The sequence below is a fragment of the Coenobita brevimanus genome, chromosome 25, assembly GCF_032717465.1.
Source record: "Coenobita brevimanus isolate Jiangsu-jjx chromosome 25, ASM3271746v2, whole genome shotgun sequence".
Classification (NCBI taxonomy): Eukaryota; Metazoa; Arthropoda; class Malacostraca; order Decapoda; family Coenobitidae; genus Coenobita; species Coenobita brevimanus.
Genome location: NC_136978.1, coordinates 26449670 through 26469977, shown reverse-complemented (window position 1 = coordinate 26469977; position 20308 = coordinate 26449670). Strand labels below are relative to the sequence as shown.

At 39.4% G+C, this 20308-nt stretch overlaps 1 protein-coding gene across 1 annotated transcript in view; it reads right to left on the bottom strand.

Annotated features, from left to right (window-relative positions):
* LOC145393796 (protein APCDD1-like) overlaps positions 1-18076 on the bottom strand; it is a 204839-nt gene extending 186763 nt beyond the window's left edge. The window contains exons 1-3 of the mRNA XM_080267843.1: positions 17595-18076; positions 17272-17470; positions 16959-17097 (exon numbers count right to left, since the gene is read on the bottom strand). Coding sequence (XP_080123969.1) covers positions 16959-17097; positions 17272-17470; positions 17595-18076 — 820 coding nt within the window. The remainder of the gene's footprint in view (positions 1-16958; positions 17098-17271; positions 17471-17594) is intronic.
* Positions 18077-20308: the final 2232 nt, after the last annotated feature.

Here is a 20308-nt window from a genome sequence, read left to right as displayed (position 1 = left end):
TTAGCACTTGTTCGTGATTAACATTATATTTCAGGGTTTATTGTTACAACTTAGCAGTCAAGATGGAGAATTGGCGAGTATAAGCCATGTTAGTATAAAAAGACTTTAGTTTACTGTAATATTCTCAACGCAGATATCCTAAGAATCTTCATTTCTATTCATTAAACCGAAGGATCGTGTTGTAGCCAGGGACCCTGTGTGTGTTTTATTATTTATTTATTTATAAAGCTTAGGAAAGACGCCGGGAAGGAAGTAGCTAAAAATATCTAAAACACACACACACACACACACACACACACACACACACACACACACACACCGAGCAGTAAGATGGAGCAAGAATAAACAGAAAGGACGTAATCTAGGTGAATAAGTTAAAAAAAAAATCAATACTTTCTAAAAATCAATACTTTCTAAAATTAAACTGGCCTAAACCCGCCATCCCTTCATCTGTAATGCTGATTTGTAGCCACAGATTAAATCTAAAATATGATGCTAGTCACGAAAGGGTGCAATTGAAATGATGCATAGCCGCAGGATTTATTCTACAACTGGGGTACGTGAAATAAGCTGCATAAGGACGAATTCTGGGCCAAGTTAAGGTAAAGACAGCACAGTAGTACAGAAGAGCAATAACACTAAGGCTCCTATGACTTACTCTCAGCTGAGGATGACCGTCAAAAGTTAGCTGGAACGCCAAATACAGAGCTGTCTCGACCATGAGAGAGTTAAGCGCATTGCACAGTAAGGGCAACACAGGGTAGCACAAAAACAGGGGTGTTGTTTATATTCCTAACCGTACACTTTCGGCGCACAACAAGGCTCGGCTCACCTCGGGGTCATTTGCCTTCATTCATTCTCTCTCTCTCTCTCTCTCTCTCTGGTATGTTTTTATCTGACAAACAAAATTCTTTTCCAGCTTAGTTGATGGCCAAGTTCTTTCAGAGTGGAGAGCAGATTTATTGTAGTACTTTCACATTTACTTGGCTTAGATTTTCGTCCTTTTGCAGCTTATTTCAATTAGCTCACCGGCAGAAGACAATACTACGGCATTGTATCCTTTCTACAGCACTTCTCCGCGACTAACAGCTTACTCTAGTGTTAATACCTTGTTATAGCCCAGCTCTGAAGATGGATAGATGGTAATTTTAGACCATGTTGGAGTAAAAAGGATATAGCAACGCATGTGACAGACTCCCATCTGACTAAGGCTCATTGAATTTCATACAGCTACTACTAAACGTACACCTATTCTACAGAAGCAAGCGAAGTATAAGCAGTAGCTGAATCGGTAAAGAAGTGGTGTACTGCCCCAGTGGAGGTGGCTTCAAATCCCAGCTGCGGTAGGGAACATTCTAACGATTTGAATTTTGTTAAAAGTAGACTTTACTGATCTATCAAAGACCCGCAGACACATGAAAACACTCCAGCACCAATACATCACACTTGTATGAGACAGCCCTAGCATGTATTCAATATGTACGGTGGGTGTTAGCGCCGAAGCGGTGACCAATGGAGAAGTATGGTATATAGGAGAACTGCTGGGCTTCAGAGAAAGGGCTCTGAAGCCTATGCTCAGATGCTGGCGGAAAAAGAAAAAAAAAAAACGTAATATAAGGAAAGAACTCAATATGTAAGTTAGAAAACCACAATAATTGTGTTCATAAAGCAACTCTCGTACACTAGTGGTGTAATATTAGGTAAAGTTACGGTTAAGTCAGGTCAGAATTTGTTTTGGTTAGTGTAGGTCCAACGGTAGTCTAGATTGGTCAGCTAGGTTGACTTGGTTTGGCTAGGATTAGTGGTTAGCTAGTGGTATGATGAGTGATTGCTTTAGTCAACGCTATCATTAGTAATGCATTTACTTAAGAAGGTATAAAACTTGCATAAAATTTTACCAAAATTTCTGCATGGCACTAATTCACGCTGGTAATTGTTTGTTGTTGTGGTTGTTGTTGTTCTTTTTATATATTTTCTGTGCCCTGGGTTCGTTTTGCTATTTTTATGTCAATACTATGCTATTCTTTACTGTGGAACTGAAGAACAATTTAAAAGACCTTTTCAGGTAATATGCCGAATAAAAAAAAAAGCCAAAATGAAATCCCCGATGATAGTATCACAGTATTACTGATCTTTTCGTTATTGCCTTACCGGATGTTGATCCGGGGTACAAGTTACTAACATAACTGAACAAATTTGGTGCGACTCAGAACTTTAAGTTCATACCCATCCTCGACACGTTGGAGTGTTAGTCTTTGATTTTAGATGCAGTAGGAAATTCAGTGTCTGTACAGTCTATAACCATTATGTAGTTTAAGAAAATAAATAAAATAAAATAAAATACAAGGCAAGAGATGTTTATTTCTGTTTTCCTGTAGAAATTATTTTCACACAGTCATTGATTAGCCGATGGTGATGACATGCATTAATGTAATCGATATTCTCACAGTTGCGCTATAGTGAAATTGTTTAGTCATGTGAAGGGCAGTATACATGTGGCAGTCTTGCATAAATCTCGTTAAAATTTGGTTCTTTAAGTGACTGATTCAATTTCCAGCCTGCAAAGTCTGTACCAGATGATCTCTGCATATAATATCTTGCATGGACTAAAAACTGGATTCGTCCCCATAATACTGTGTATCATCATGCATTCGTCTCTGAATAATGTTACCTTTAATGCATCATTACAGTTTTGTAAGACCGAAGCTCCCTCTTATCATTTTTGTTACCTCTGCCTGAAGGATTATATTTTCTGGCTGAAGCAGGGTTGACAGGCTGAACATTACCAGGACCTGCTTCAAGTTCACTTAACATGCATTTGTTTCTTCATCCTGTACAAGTTTTTTTTATTTTTCTTACTTTAATCAACCAGATCAGTTTACTTTCTTACTGCCTTTAAAATGACGGCTGCATCTTACTGACATCGAGCAGGAGTACTGTCGGCTTTGCTTTTTACATTTAATCACCTTATTTTCGTTTTCATTTCGTAGATAGCGAAAGCAACTACAGTATACCCCGGTGATTGCAATCCGGAACCAAGCAACGAACCATTTTAATTGTGTATTAACCTCTTTTGCTTTGGCGTTATGACAAAACATCGTCTACTATGTTTAGAACCAGCGCCGCGGTTGTCATGGCTATGAGTACGTGATATCACACAAGCTCGCTGAGCGACGCGTTCCAAGAGACATGAATGCGATAATATTCCTCTATTACCTATTAATTAATATATATCTATATATCTATATCTATCTATATCTATATCTATCTATCTATCTATCTATCTATATATATATATATATATATATATATATATATATATATATATATATATATATAATGATTCGTAATGTTATCTGCTTAGTTAATTCCGTAATTAAATATCCTTGTTACATCAATTTGTTGATGGTTGTCATAATTCTGAGATTCATAAATGCGATAATTTTCTCATCTCATACCTTAGCAAACAAAAAAACAAAGAAAGCAGGACTCTTCTCCATTGTTATGCAAACCAAAAGCAAAATCATTTATCCATATTTTTTTAGTCGTACCAAAACAAAATCATTCTCCCATAGTGTTATTTTTTAATATAAAAATAAACAATTCTTCACCATAGGTTTTTAAATAGTTCCAAACAAAATTATTCTGTTATTCATTCGTACCAAGAACAGTTTTTCGCTCCCATAGTCTTCTATTCGTATGAAAAACAAAATTATTTTCCCATTTGGTTTTCGTTCGTGCCAAGAGCAAAATAATTTTCTCCTCGAGTTTCTGTTCGTACACAATGTTGTCCCATTGTTTTCATTCGCACCAAAAAAACAAACCATCCTCTCCCATAGTTGTTTTTATTCTTACCAGTTCCCTTCGACCATCTGCTGAATGACGCTTCTTTTTTTCTACTTTATCTCAGGTATTTGGAAGCAATTTATTCAACTCGAAGGGTTAGATAAACTTTTTAATAATCCTTGAACACACAGCCTTTCTAACCAGGATAAAACTGCCTAGAAGCAGCAAGAACAAAAAATCCACAAATAATAAGGACGGCACTGCTAGGAGGGGTTGAGTTTGTTGATAAATGAACGTCGTGGTTTAAAACTAAGTTGCGAGAATATTCCTCTCTTACCGAAGGGACAAAAATAAATTAACTATATTTCTTAGTTCTTTACGCTGTAAAGTAAACTTTATGGACTCTAGAGAATATATATCACTATAAAGCCGTCTATGTGAAACATAGTGTGTTGTAGCGGAGGAAATAATACTTGTGATCGAAAAGCTGAAACCATGGGGCGAATCTGCACTTTTTTCTCTTACTTATTTTGATAAGGTAAAAATAAAAATAACAGCTACACCAGGGAATATCACCGTAGTCCGCGTGTATTTAATTCGTGTGTCCTTTGCTTACGTGAGATCACTTTCCCTACTTCACTCGTGGCCGAATGCGCCAACACTGCCTCATCTTTGGTGAGGCACAACCACTAGGTCGACAGGCCAAGCCCCGCCTTTTCTCCTGGTCACCCAATCAGAGAAGGAGTCTCACCACGCCACCAGCCAATCAGCAAGCGGGATAGGGTGCCATGTGGAGGGGTTTGTTTACATGGGAAATCTAGGGACAGTGGACGGCATATCTGGCACAGTCCCGTATCCTTACTGATCGAGCGGGATTCTTTAAACTTATTAACGATCAGTTTCCGGTCAGAACGTTCATATGATTTTGCAGGAAGAACTAGACAAGAGAAGATATTTCACTCATTTCCCTGATCTTCCTGCATAGAACAATTATAGCCTTTATCAGTTATAGTCTCGCAACAATTGGTAATAATGAAATTTAACTAGGAGACACAGGAAGATTTGACAACTTCCCTGTCCCTGCTTCAAAGTACTGAGTTACGGCAGGGATTTGATCGTATGTGCGTTTGCGTATCCCGCCTGTGTTGTATGTTACACTTCAGCAGTCCTTTACATGAGGCTAGTAGTGACTGCGTGTCATTAAGACTTAGTTTCCATAAAAACGATACCGAGGTATAATATGCAGAATATATAGCTGTGAAAAATGTGTTACGAAATCTCGAAACCCACTTCAAAGACAACCCTCAGAGAGAAAAGATTGATTGTTCCTAACTAATTTACACTTAAGTATTGTTTGTCGATCGCTAGAAGTGAAAGTAATAACAATAATAATAATAAATAATAATAATAATAATGATCCATCCATCCATCCATCATCCAATCCTACGTTGCCCCATGAGGAGCGTAGGAGCCCGGAACCAGGCAAGTTGGTCCTGGCATTTAATAATAATAATAATAATAATAATATAATCGTTTTTCAGTGGCCAGGGAAGGGTTTTTTGCTATGGATTAAACGTGAATGGTTGAAGATACTAGGAAGAAAACAGAAACTCGTTTAGCGATAACATGAAAACAAAAAAATAAGAGGTTGGATCGGTAGCCAAGGGGAAATAAAGACCAGGACTGGGATTATCATAAATATTACCGATGGGTTCCCTCTGGCATCTCTGATTAGCTTCTGCAGGATGGTCAGCGACAGTAGAAACTTACCCTGTCTTGCGTTCTTAAGTAAAAAAAAAAAATGAAGAAGAAGAAGAAAACGACTCCTGTTACGAGGGAAATTTGTCACAGCTGTTACCTGTTTTGGATGGAAGAACAAAGGAAGAAAAGAGTAGAGACTTTCCGTGTCTCTAGTTCTTCCTGCAAAAACATATCACAGTTACGACAGTTACAGATCAATGTTATCTGACAATATGCAAAAAAAAAATTGGTATGAAGAAAACTGCTGCTACAACTCCTGCTCTTACTACTACTACTACTACTCTTACTAGTAGTGTTACTTCTGCTACTAGTACTAGTACTACAACTGGTTACAGAAACTCTAAGCATGTGCAGGAAATTCAAGCTGTGTATGAGAAATTAGTCAGTTCTGGGGAAATTAGTTCTGAAAGATCTGCAAAGGGAAAGATTAGGACAAATTAATGTAAGACAGTGCCTGGATGCAACAGGAGAGTGAGGGGGCCCAGGCACAGGCAAGGTTTGACTACCAGGAGGGTGGGAGTAGGCAGAGACAAAGACAAAGTGCTTTACATCAGCACAAAGGCAGGGCACGGTTTAAAGAAGGCACTGGCTGAGTGTAAGGAGGACGAATATGATGAAATATGCTAATCTACTGAGGAAAAATATAATACAACGATATATAAAACTTCTGGAAAAGGTTAATTATAAAAGAACCAAGGTCAAGGCATCGCAGGTAATTGCTGGATCAAGAAATTGTAAAGAAATTATAGCTGCTTTTCATAATTCTTTTTTTTTTTTTGTCAACAATCGGATTGATGTTGATAGAGAAGACAAAGGAAGACATTTTCTATATAATCTGAGAAGTAAATGCAGAGAGACACAAAAAGAATTCACTCAAGAAATACACTTTTTTAAATTTTTAATAGAGGAGTAGACTGTAGCACCAGTCGAACAGGGCAGTATTCCCGAGGTGGATGGCAAACTGGTGATAGGGAGAGCTGGAGCTCCCGTTTCACCAGCCCCCAGGACTTGATCCTGACCATCTCCCTTTGCTGAACATTTTCAGTGCTTTCATTTACACAGAGAGTAGGCCAGCATACTTTCTTAATACCTCTACCTTCAACTGTCTACACTACACTATATGCACATAAAACATCACACCTTCTTTTCCCACTCTCTTTAGCAGTGGCCGCTGCAATATTACTTTCTAACGAGGTGGTACCTCAGATTGCTACCACTGGCAGGGTAAGGCTGGCGGCACAGGGTCCTCCCAGTTGCCATCAAGCGACTGTGCCGGCAGCGACTACTGCAATTTCAGGTCATGCTCGTCAGCAGAGAAGTGAAAATGCTGCCTTATTCTTCACCAACATCCGTGGTCTTAGTACCAATTTAGATTAAGTTCATTTTTTCCTACAGTCGATATCCTCTCTGGCCCTGATCCTCACAGAACCACAAATCTCACCCTCTACTGAAATATCCCCATTCTGTTTTCCCAATTACCATCTCTTCACAAACTTCTGTAACAAGGGCGGCAGCTGTTGTTATATCAAATCTCAGTATGCAGTTGACATATTTTAAACTTTACATCATCCAGTTTTGATTACTCATTGTATAAACCAAACTGTCAAAATATTACCAAATATATCTGCGTAGTCTATCGCTCCCCCAATGCTTCTTCGGAACCCAGTGTATTTGATTCCATATCCACACAGTTGAGTTACCTTAACCTTTCCCTTACCATCGAAATTACCATTTTGGGTGATTTTAACATACATAATGTTGAATGGTTATTGTACTCTGCCAGGACTGATGATGCTGGTCTAGAGTGCGAGCTGTTTGCAGAATCGTTTAATCTTACCCAGCTGGTGAAGCAACCAACAGAATACCTGATAATCCTGACCATAATGCCCATCTCTTGGATTTATTCCTGACAAATAATCCAGATCAATACAGGATAGAGGTACTGTCACCACTTGGATCCTCTGACCACAATCTCAAACCTCCCCATTCTGAACCTGTCAGGGCGACCCGATGGCACATTTGTCAGGACTCCATATTATAAATACAAATCATAACAGAAAGCATGGTGTATAAATAGATATATAGACAGACAAAGCACCAGACAAGGTGTGGGAACGGGAAATTACCTTGCAACTCTTTAAGTGAAGGAATGCTGATATGCACACGAACAGCGCCTCGTGACCATACACACACATACACACACACCGGCTTCTAGAAGCTTCACGTCAGTATATTCCACGTGACACGACCCCTGCTAAAATAGGAATTTAGGAAGCAGAGCTCAGAAGGAAGTTAGCCTTAGAATCGGCAGGTAGTGGAGAGAGTGAATAAGAAGAGGGGGTCCAACTAGAGTTACATAGTATATTAAGTCTCTGTATAATACATACGCCGCTCAGCTTAGACTTTCTCTGAAGATAATAAATCAAGATCAACTCCCTGTATCCATCTTTAACTCCTCCTGCTCTTCAATTAACTCAAGACTCACCTATTACAAGAATTAAGAGTTACATATATAGAAATGTTGGCTACAAAGCTTTAACATTAAATGGTGGGATGAGGGCCCATACAGAGTAATTAACATAAAAGCAAACAAAGTTTTAATTAAGTCACTGTTAAGTGGCGAAGAGAAACAAGTTCATATTGACCATTTAAAACGAGTTTCAAGAGAACTACCCAATAATTATTCAGCCTCGGATATAACCGAACAAACGAGCGTAACTCATGAAACCAATCAAGAAAACAACAATAAGTACAAAAATAAATTAAGGTCATATACCAAACAATCAAACATAGGTGCAACTGTTCCAATAAAATCTACAGTACATCATTTACGAGATTTAAATATCGATTTAAACGCCTTATATAAATGAAATAATAATCAAGTTATTGTTCTACGTTAGTCAACCGTAACGCACATCATCACTATCATCAACCACAGTATGACCATATTAGAAAATTAATAGATTTTTTTTGTCGGTAGGTAGCGATGAAGGGACTTATGCTATGGATTCTCCTGTACATAGCAAGAGGATATGCTCACTTAGACCCCCAACACATAGTACGGCAAGGATGCCTCATAGCTCCAACGGCCACGACGTCAATCGTAAAAGATGTCATGAGAACTGAAATAAGTCTGGATTACTTATATGAATTACCTTCTAATCTAGAAAATATCGCAAGACCCATGAGAACCCTGGACTTCATGATAGGAGGCTATGTTTCACAAGCACATAACACAGAGGAAGTGGATGAAATAGTGAAGTTAGCGAAATGGAAAATAGAACAGGCTAAGTCAACTATGCTCATCATGATCAAAGATCTCCCATCTCATGGAACGGAGGTACTGAGCGACAAGAACAACATCACACGTACTCGCCAAAAGCGCTGTTTGCTCGACCTGGGTGGCGCAGTTCTTGGGAACATCTTTGGATTGGCTACAGAGGAAGACCTTAAAGAAATAAACAACAAATTTAATAAAATAGCTCAGGTACTAACATACCAAGATAAATTCATCGCAGGACATAACTCAGCAATGAAGACAATCGTGAAAAATCTGAAAAAGGCGGAAAACATAGCTCTCGAAAGTGTAGATAAAATAAATGACATGGAAGGTAATACAACACTTTTCCAGCACTTCCCCATCGTCACGGAACATATTGACACAATTCTACTACAATTAGACAACACTAGAGTTCGTTACAGGACACTTATGCAAGGAATTTCGAATGCCGGTGATGGCAAAATCACAATTGACTTACTTCCAGTTCATGAGCTACGTCAGATAATTAGTCAAGGCATACATAAACATAAATTGAAGCCTTTGTTCTAAAGTAGGTAATTCATGCAATATTATCCATATTTAGAAGCAACACTAACACCATCAGTAGTAGTTCATGTACCATTCATAACTGATGACCTGTTCACAGTATACCAAATACACCCCTTCTCTTCTAAGAGTAATCACACTTTGGTCATCATCAACATCAACACAGACACCGAACTCATCATGGTCTCCAAGAGAAGGAACACTGTCACTTTCGCAAGTGAATCAACGATTGAACGAAAGTGCCGCACATCCTTACATCCTGTTCACCTTTGTCCTGCGTACTTTTTCATGTTTCAGCCTACTGATACAGTCCCTTGTGAAATGGCTATCATCAGAAATGACAATATTCATAATCATTGCAACTTCACTTTTGCTCCAGATAAGCTTGTACACCATCAACGCATCGGACACTCACTGTTTTTTTTATTTCACTCATAACACATCAGTTTACATAGTCTGTCCAGATATATCACCATCTCATACTTCAGCCTCAGGATTATACATAGCACCAGACTACTGTGCGGTATTTACACCATCCATGTCACTTTATCCACCATCAATCACTACGCCATTCTCAATCATACACACAAACATTTCCACCCACTGCCTGATATGGACTTAAACATGAGCACAAGTATTAAGTTGACTCCACCTAAGTTTGAAACTATGCAACTGATCAATGAAACAATGAAGCCCTGGGAAGATTTGAGTTTGAGTATGTTCAACCCATATTACGTGTATAGCCCAGCACCTACTGTCTTTATAATCTTCTGCATTGTATTTGCAGTAGTGCTGTTCGCAATGCACAGAATGCATACAAGAATTGCAAATTTGGAGTCAGTATTTAGTGGGGTACAGTAAGCATCCATGCCAACCCCCCTGTATGAAGTGTACATATTTTGTATATAGTATTAATTATATATATATATATATATATATATATATATATATATATATATATATATATATATATATATATATATATATATATATATATATAAAGAAGAAGAAGAATGACCCATGATATAGAAGTATACCAGTATCATTATCTCAATATGAAATATTAATAGCTCTTACCATAATATTAACTTTGAACTATTTTCTTTTTTTTGTTTTTTTGCATATATGCATTTAATATTATACATACACATTTTACAAAATATAATACAATAACCAATTTAACCATATTCAATTATGTATACAACTTGTTTAACCCTAGATCAGCAACCACCGGCCACATCTAGCCAGACAAAGTTTAAAAGCTTGGCGCCATGGCGCCATTTTGAGAATTCGGCTCACCATCCAGGTAGCTTCCCCTTTTGGCTTGTACTTTCGATTCAAGATGCGTCTGGGTTGCTCGTGTTTTTTATTTCTCTAATATAGAGAAAAAGGCCACATGTGGCCATGGTTGCAAACAACGTTTGTATGGTGTTTTTTTTTTTTTTTGTAGTTTTTTCTAGGCATTAACATGACCATCAAGGGGGATGTCTGGAATCAACATATCCTTGTCGGCAACCCTTGAGAAGGCTGCAAATAAAGCTATAGCCAAATATGTTACGATAAGTGTAATTTTGACGAGTTTTTAGTGCCTTTAGAAAAAAAATTTACAATAAAAAAAATTCCATACTTTTTCTATTTTTTTGTGCCAACATTTTCATTATTCTTTACTCTACATGTGATAAAATTTTTATAAATGTGCAATGCATATAAGTATTTTTTTTTTTAATTCCCAAATCTGGCCACATGTGGCCGGTGGTTGCCGATAGCGTTAGTTGGGCATGGTTGCTGATCCAGGGTTAAAATGTAATATTACTGGATCATTACGATATTACCATGAATATTATACCTGTACAGTATTATAATCAATATTATATATTAAGATTGAAGAAGAACACTATTATGTATTAACAGATTAGCATATGTCAATGATGATTGCTGTCGGAGGACCGCCAGCTGTGTGACCGAGCGATGTCAGGACTCCATATTATAAATACAAATCATAACAGAAACCATGATGTATAGATAGATAGACAGACAGACAGAGCACCAGACAAGGTGTGGGAACGGGAAATTACCTTGCAACTCTTTAAGTGAAGGAATACTGATATGCACACGAACAGCACCTCGTGACCATACACACACATACACACACACCGGCTTCTAGAAGCTTCACAGCATTATATTCCACGTGACATGACTCCTGCTAAAATAGGAATTTAGGAAGCAGTGCTCAGAAGGAGGTTAGCCTTAGAATCGGCAGGTAGTGGAGAGAGTGAATAAGAAGAGGGGTCCAACTATACTTACATAGTATATTAAGTCTCTGTATAATACATACGCCACTCAACTTAGACTTTCTCTGAAGATAATAAATCAAGATCAACTCCCTGTATTCATCTTTAACTCCTTCTGCTCTTCAATTAACTCAAGACTCACCTATTAAAGAATTAAGAGTTACATATATAAAAATGTTGGCTACAAAGCTTTAACACATTGATAAGGCAAATTGGGATGGATTTAGAAATTATCTTGCTGACATTCCTTGGCAGTCTTTCTTCTCTAGTGATGTCAGTTCTACCCAGTCCCACATTTGCGACTTAATACTAGCTGGTATGGATTTATTCATACGAAGTCAACAGTTCACTAAAAGATCAAACTCTTCAATATGGTTTGATAGCAACTGTGCCAGAGTAACAGCCCAAAAGTCATTAGCATATAACTCTTATTTAAAATCAAAAACATCTGAATCACTCTCTCAATTTAAAATTGCTAGAAACCATGCAAAAGCTGTAATAAACCTCGCAAAATCAAACTTTCTTCAAAATCAAGCATCAAAAGTATTTAACAACCCTAATGACAATAGCATATTCTGGTCAACTCTCAATTCATTCAATAATAACTTTAACAAGTCATCATCCATTCCCCTACTAACATCTTCAGAGGGCAACATTACAAATGATCCGCGTGGGAAAGCAGATGTCTTTGCTAGTATATTTGCCAGAAATTCTACCATAGAGGAAGCCAGCCAGAACGTCCCAGTACTAGAACTTGACTCTCCCGAAATTGTTCCACGTAAAATACAGACAAGATACGTAAAATCCATCCTAGACAATTTACCTACCAAAGAAGCTCCAGGCCCAGATGGAATTCCACCAATTGTTTTGAAAAAGTGTTACCCAGAACTTGCCTCTGTTCTTGCTAAATTATTCAGACTATGCATACGTACTTTTTCATTCCCTAATTCATGGAAAGAAGCCAAATACCACCCAATACCAAAGAAAGGAAGTTCCTCTGACCCCTCTGATTACAGACCAATAGCTGTCACTTCTTCTTTTGGTAAGGTATTTGATACTTTAATTAATAAGCACATAGTTAAACATCTTGAATCCAACAACTTAATTAGTGATAGACAATATGGTTTTCGCCACGAAAGATCCACCATTGACATACTCAATCTCCTGACTCATACCAGCCATCAATCAATTGATCTACATGGAGAAATTCATGCAGTAGCCCTTGATATTTCTAAAGCTTTTGATAGACTATGGCACCGTTCCCTGCTGTCCAAACTCCCTTGCTATGGACAAAAGTCTTTTGTTCCTTTGATTTCCTCATATCCCAGTGACAGGAAAATAAGAGTAAAAGTAGATGATGTATATTCCAATTTCCACTCAATTAACGCCGGCTTGCCACAGGGATCAGTTCTTGCGCCAACCCTGTTCCTGGTTCATATTAATGATCTCTTATGAATCACCCACAATCCCATCCATTCATATGCAGATGACTCAACACTTCTTAGTTCATTCACACTCAGACACCCATTTACAAAGTCAACTATCTTTTAACTCTCAACTTAGTACAGCCATCTCCATAAATCAAGACTTATCTACGATCAGTGAATGGGGACAAAAACAACCTTGTCTCATTTAATGCTAGTAAAACTAAATATATACAATTTACTAATAGACAAATATTGCCAGATTCGTATATTACCTTCAATGGTACAAATATTCCCATCTCTAAAAGTATTGAAATTCTCAGTGTCTCACTTAACAATGCCCTCAGCTGGACCTCTCCTGTCAGATCACTTCCTAAAACTGCCTCAAAGAAACTTGGATTATTGTACAGAGTCCGTAACTTCTTCACTGACGAGCAGTTAGCTATAATTTATAAGAGTCATGTGTGCTATCAGCTTGAATATTGCTCACCCTCGTGGAATGGATGTGCAGAGGTTGCATTAAAACAACTAGACAAAATTCAGAATAAAGCTGTTAGGATTATTAACAACCCTGCCATTACAAATAAACTACCTCCTCTGCAAGTAAGAAGGAATGTTGCCTCCCTTGCATTATTTTACAGATATTTTTTTTAGCAAACGCTCAGACGAAGTTGCGTCCATTGTGCCACCTCTCCATGTCTTCCCGCGTGGTACACGGGCATCTGGTAGCACTCATTACTGGAATGTCACTCAGCCATATTGCAGAACTTCTGCCTATCAGAAGTCTTTCATTCCCCGAATTGCATCTCTCTGGAACTCACTTCCCCAGAGTTGATTCCCTCAAAACTTCAACCTACAGCTGTTCAAGTCTAACTGTTACGGATACATTATGAACAGAGGACACCAGTAACCTGGTGTATGGATAAGTTTTTTTTTTTATTCATTTGTTTTTCCTTCCTCTGTTCTGTTATTTAAAAAAAAAAAATGTGATGATGAAATGCATGTTGGAGCCTTTAAAAACGAAAACGAAAACATTAGTGATGATTTTTTCTGCAGGTTATTAGCAGCTTCATGAATATTTGTCTGCCTTGTAAGTTGCCAGATGATATGCTTAAGGGTCAAGTAAGTCCAGTAGAGATGAAAGTAAAGACAACCGTACAGTGTAACCGAATTACAGACGCGTTATGCAATCATCTATGTTGATAAAACATTCTGAGTATCATATTCTGGAAATTTTAGAGGAAAAAAATTTAACATGTGACAGTTTGGATTTGAAAGGAGAGTTTCAGCTATTGATGCTACTGTTATTTTAAAGACCATCGTTTTCAATATACGACAACATATAGATATGGTAATGTTTTCAGTCCTTGTATTGACTTTCTAACGTTTTTGCCTTGGATAACCATTTTTACTACGATGTATGCTAGTGGACAAGGATATTTGCCCTGATATTATTTTATTAATCATGCATTATCTTAGGAAGCAGACATCAAGAGTTCTATTGAATGATGTACATGAAACAGTTTTTACATGTTTGTAGCAGAGTTAGGTGGGGGGAGGGGGAGATTTTATCATCTATTTTATTCAGATTGCATATACACAATATGCTGCAACGGATCACAGTTAAGATATGGATGTTCTCTAGGTATATGTAAAGGCAAATATTGCGGCCTATGCTGATGACCTGGTGTTGTTGGCAAATAAGCTTATAGACCTGGATATTTTATACAGTAAACTAAGAGAATAAGCTAGAAATTTTAGGCTTTGTATTAATGAGTCTAAAATAATGATCTTTGGTAAAGAGAGGTATAGTAAACAATTACAAAAGCTGGTAATTGCAGTAGATGAATTCCGGGTCATTGGCAATTACAAACGTTTAGGACATAGTAATGCAATGGATCAGAGAGATGTCGAGCATAGACTGAATATGTTTTATACAAAGTTCAAGTTTGTCTCTACAAACTTCAAGGGTGTCTCTGTTGATATTTTTATGTTTCTTTTCAAAGCATATTGCCTCCCTGACTATGGACTGGTATAATGGGATGTTAACAGAATAACAATAACGAATATTTTACAAACTTGAGGTTGCATATCACTAAAGAAAACTGCAAATGTGCCTACAGGCGCAAGTAATCATGATGTTGCTGGAGAAAGTAAACAGCTTTCACTAAGTATCTCATTGCTATAGTTCAAGGGAGGTTTTGCGGAATGATCCCAATCTCATCAAACCCTCTTCTGAAGATGTGTATTCCATGGCGCAGACTCGGACACTTCGGGATATAGAGGAGATAAATGAGATAGATGAGAGGGAAGTGAAACGTAGGGAAAAGAGAGAGAGAGAGAATCGCTGGAAGTATTTGGGTGACCCTGGTCTATATCTTACATCATGAAATACTCATAAAATCATTTGCTTACGAACTCTTACACTTATACGCATGTTGTTTTACTTTCTATTGCCATTATTATCAACATCAGTATCAATGTCAAGAGATGAGAGACTACCCAGAGTCCAACGGCCTGGGTCTCTGCTACCCAGGCACAGAGTTTGGTCCTATTCAAATCGCCTCATTGTAGCAGCTGTGGCTTGGTGGGTTAGAGCTCTCCGCTCTGGCCGAATGGTCGGAGATTCGAGTTCACCCACTGGTCATTGTCTGGCATCAGGAAGGGCATCAGGTCATGAAGTGAACACGCCCCAAACCCATTTCCTCTATCCAGGGACAGCGCCTTACCCCTTATCGAAGAAAGGTGATCTCTCTCTCTCTCTGTCTCTCTCTCTGTCTCTCTCTGTATATATATATATATATATCCCATTGGAGCCCAGTGTCCGGAATATTGGACAGATCTGGGATTTTTCAAGTCTTTATAAAGTAGGGAACTCCCGGGTAGGAACCTATGAGCTTCTCGACTATGAGCCGATAGGCGGAGGGCGGTATGCTTAGTGCCCTCCCAGTGCAATGCCTCGCCCAGCACCCCTGGGATTCAATGGGATATATATATACATACAGTATATAGATAGATAGATAGATATAGATATCATCCCCAGCCCTAATTCAGCATCATATACTATATATATATATATATATATATATATATACAGTACATTCCCCTAGTACACGAGTATATGGGCGGCAGAGGACGTTGCATACTAGGAATTCGCATACTGTGAATATATAAACTTATGGGAAAAATTACATATGGGCGGCAACCCCCTTCATGGGCAAACCCTTGAGACGCCTTTCAGACCCAAGTGTTGTACTATACAGGGAAACTTTCTAAGACATAATACCTAAGATAAAGTAAACCAACAAGATTATAGCTTTACTAGGTAAATCAACACGGATAAGGCTTAACTAAACCAACAAGAGTATGGCTGCTCACTTTTACCCAAGAAGACAACAGGTGTGATGGAGGTAAGAAGAGGATCCGAGGCAGGATGAGGCACCTAGCGTGCATCTCCTGCATAACCCACCACACCACCCGACACACCACCTTTCTCACCACTTCCGTCACCAGCACTTTCGACACTTTCACTAGCTAATGCACTCACTTCGTTCATAAACCCTTCAAAGTTGATTTCTGACACCTCAGACATCAAATCAGTCTCTTGATCCTCCTCAGGATATGGCTCTTCTGATGTTGAAGGGAGTGATTCCTCACTTTGTTCAAGCCGAAGGTAACGGGTGATGAGTGTTTGCTTCCGTCTGTTTACTTCCTGGTTGTACTTGTCAGTGTAGTAGCAGAAGGGTTTGTCCAGTGAAGACATCAACTCCTCCATTCGCAACTGAGAGCATTCAATGTCCTTGAATTCTTCCTTGAATTTATCAAGGGCACACAGTACCCGACTGATCTCCATCATGGACAAATCTTCACTCTCCATCACTGGTGTTGCTGCCTTTTCTGCTGCGATCTCCTGTTCTGTGTCAGCCTCATCCACTCGCTGCATGATTTCCTGTGGATCCTGCTCTGCTGCTGCCGGATGTAAATCCCTGATCTCCTCCAGCGAGACGGCCTGAAACCCAGGCACAGCTTGTGCAATTGTGAGAGTGGCTGCCTTGGCAGCGGCCAGGGACTGAAAGCCGCTTCCCGGTGCGTTTTCACACAGGTGCGGTACGAGGAGGTGCCAAGCATGGTTAATTGTTGCAGTGGTTATATCTGCCCAAGAGGACAACAAGAGAGTGATTGCATCCTTGAGGTTGAATGACTGCCAAAAAGCCATAATAGTCTTCTCAGGAGTTGAAGTTGGTTGTGTGGGTGCTGTGCGTGGTGAGGATGAAGCGGGTGAAGCGGGTGGCGAGTCCAAACCATCCTCGTCGTCCATGACATCACTCCCGACTGTATTCAAGTCAAGAAGTGCCTGCAGTTCCTCACAGCTGTCGGTCTTGCTGTGGAGGTGATCATAGAGGCTGCTTGACCGTTGCAATCAACTCCTGGTCTAGCACTTGGATGAAAGAGGTCGTTCTTGGGGGCAGAAAAACGATCTTGCATTCCTTGCTGAGGTCTGCTAGCCAGGTTGGATGACTTGGGGCATTGTTGAGGATGAGAAGCACCTTGAAGGGGATGCCAAGTTCCCCGGATTTTGCCTTGGCATCAGGGATGAAATGCCGCAACAGCCACTCAGAAATGATGCTACTTGTCATCCAACCATTGAAGTTGCTGTACCAGTATACCCCGCTGTCAGCCATGCAGCACAGATTCTTGTAACATCTGGGGTGTGCTGCGGTATGCACCACAACAGGACGCATCTTGTGTGAGCCTGATAAGTTCACAGCAAACATGACCGTTATCCTGCTCTTGTCGATTTTTCTGCCCTGGGCCTGGCGCTGGTTCTTACTAATATAAGTACACTTCAGCATAGCCTTGTAGTGTATGGTTGTTTCATCAGTGTTATAAATTTGGTCCATGCTGTAGCCACCCTCATCGATTATCACCTTTAGGATGGCTGGATAATCCCTGGCCCCCATTTCATCCGCTGATGCACGCTCCCCCATGAGGCGAATGTGACATAGCTCCTTCCTTTTCAGAATGCAGCAAAGCCATCCCAAGGAGGTTTTAAATGGTTTCTTTACAGCAAGCTTCAGAGCTGCAGCTTTGTAGAAAATCTTGGCCTGGTCCCTGATGTAGCGTCCGTTCAGTGGAGTTCCATGCTTCTCCTTCCTCAGGATAAATGTAGCCAGGTACTGCTCCATAAGAATTATAGCCTGGTTGGTCAGCCTGCTTCTCCTGTCCAATGCCGCCATCCCATATGTCTTCACAGTCTTCTGTATGGCCTCCCTGTTAGCCCATATAGTTCGCACGGATGATTCTGCCAAGCCTAGTTCCTTGCCAATGGCCGTGTTACCCTTTCCACTCTCCTTCTTCCTAATGACTTGCATCTTCATGGCATGGATGATGCACTTCTTCTTCCTGGGGGAGGGTAGACATCCTGGCTCACAAAAAAATAGCCTCAGAGCACACGGGGACATACCTGGAACAGCGAGTGTACCCTCTGTGCGCGTGTGTTTCCTCTGCTGGAACTCTCACCTCACCACCCTCCAAGCGGCGCATATGGGCATCACGTGACGATTGAGCAGCATCGATGTCACAAGGTGGGCAGAGCATAAGTAACCATTATCGTTTCTTGGGGGGGCAATGTTGCATACTCAGGGTAACCCCGGATTTGGGCCACTCTTCGCTGCCTGTCTCGCTTACAAGGAGTTCAATTCGCGTACTAATAAAAAATACACTAAAAAAAAAAAAAATAGGTCCTCATGTACAAGGGGGATCGCGTACTCGGAACTCGCATACTGTGGGGATGTACTGTATATATATATATATTGTTACATAGCCTATGATTTCATCATCCTTTGTGTAATTTTAACGCACAGTATGCTGCATGTTTGATCACGAGAGTGTTCTGCCTCAGTCCCCCCCTTCTACCGTTATAGTAGAGTAAGTCGTCCTTTCTGTTGTTCAGAGCGGGATTGTCAACTCTTTATCCCCATGGCTTCATTTGCGCGTCCTTCTTACAAGTTGTATCAAGCTCTGCTGGCCCCTATATAATGAGCTCAGTCTCTGCATCATTGCCACTTAGATCTACTCCTCATTTTGTTCACATCTCTGTCCTCCCCTGTACAGTTATTGTTGTGAGTGCTCCGGAAGTCTCCAACCATCTAGCAGCTACGTAATTTGAGTATAACTGTTATTGCATTTTTTCCTTGTACTGAGTAGCTTGGGGTGTTGATTTGTGGGCCAAGTGAGTTTTTTTTGTAATTTATGTAGGATTCATTTTGTCAGCCAGTTTTAATATTAGTTTGTATCTGTAATAATTTATCTTGCATTAACTGAGCATTACCCAGTGTATTTTCATTTTATCAGGGCTGACTTAGATAAATTTACTCTTGCTAATTTCGTGTTAATAGAGGCTATTGCAGTTAACCATATATTCAACCTGTTTTTTGCCATTACATTATCCTTATGAGTCCTGAATGTTTTTTTTTGTTAGTTTGAGCATTAAACTTTAACTTGTAATTTTACCTAACTCTTTGTTTTGAACCTGGAACTTTACGGGACAGTAGTGATTTTTAGTATTCTCACTTAAAGTGTACATTATCTTTCTCTGTTCCGTAACATAAATTTGGCGCCCTCATATCAGGATATTCAGGATATTATCATAAGGATATTGCTTGATATTTTGTGATTGTGATTTATTCATGATGTCTACTATTTCTACACTTGATGAAGCCAAAGATTTTTTGTCAAATGTGCAAACAGTGTGTGATGTAGAAAACAGAACAAAGAATGAACTTAAGCTTGTTGCTCAACAATTGGGAATTGCTGTTCGCTCTCATCATTCTAAAGATCAAATTGTTGACATGATTAATGAAAGCTTGTTTAATGTAACTCCTCCAAATGAGCGAACGCAGATTGAATTAGCTAAGTTACAGCTAGCCCTGCAGGAGGCTCAGGCTAAGGAGGCGGAGTCTCGTGCTAAGGAGGCTGAATTTCAAGCAAGTGCTAAGGAGGCTGAATTTCAGGCCCGTTCTAAGGAGGCTGAGGCACAAGTTGAAATTGCTAGGATTCAGGCAGACCATGAGTATCGCATGAAACAAGGTGGAACTGGATCATCTAGCTCTGATGATTTTGATGTGGCTAAAAATGTTAAATTTGTCCCTCCTTTTAATGAATCTGATTTAACAAAGTATTTTCAGTTGTTTGAGAGGGTAGCTACAGGTTTTAATTGG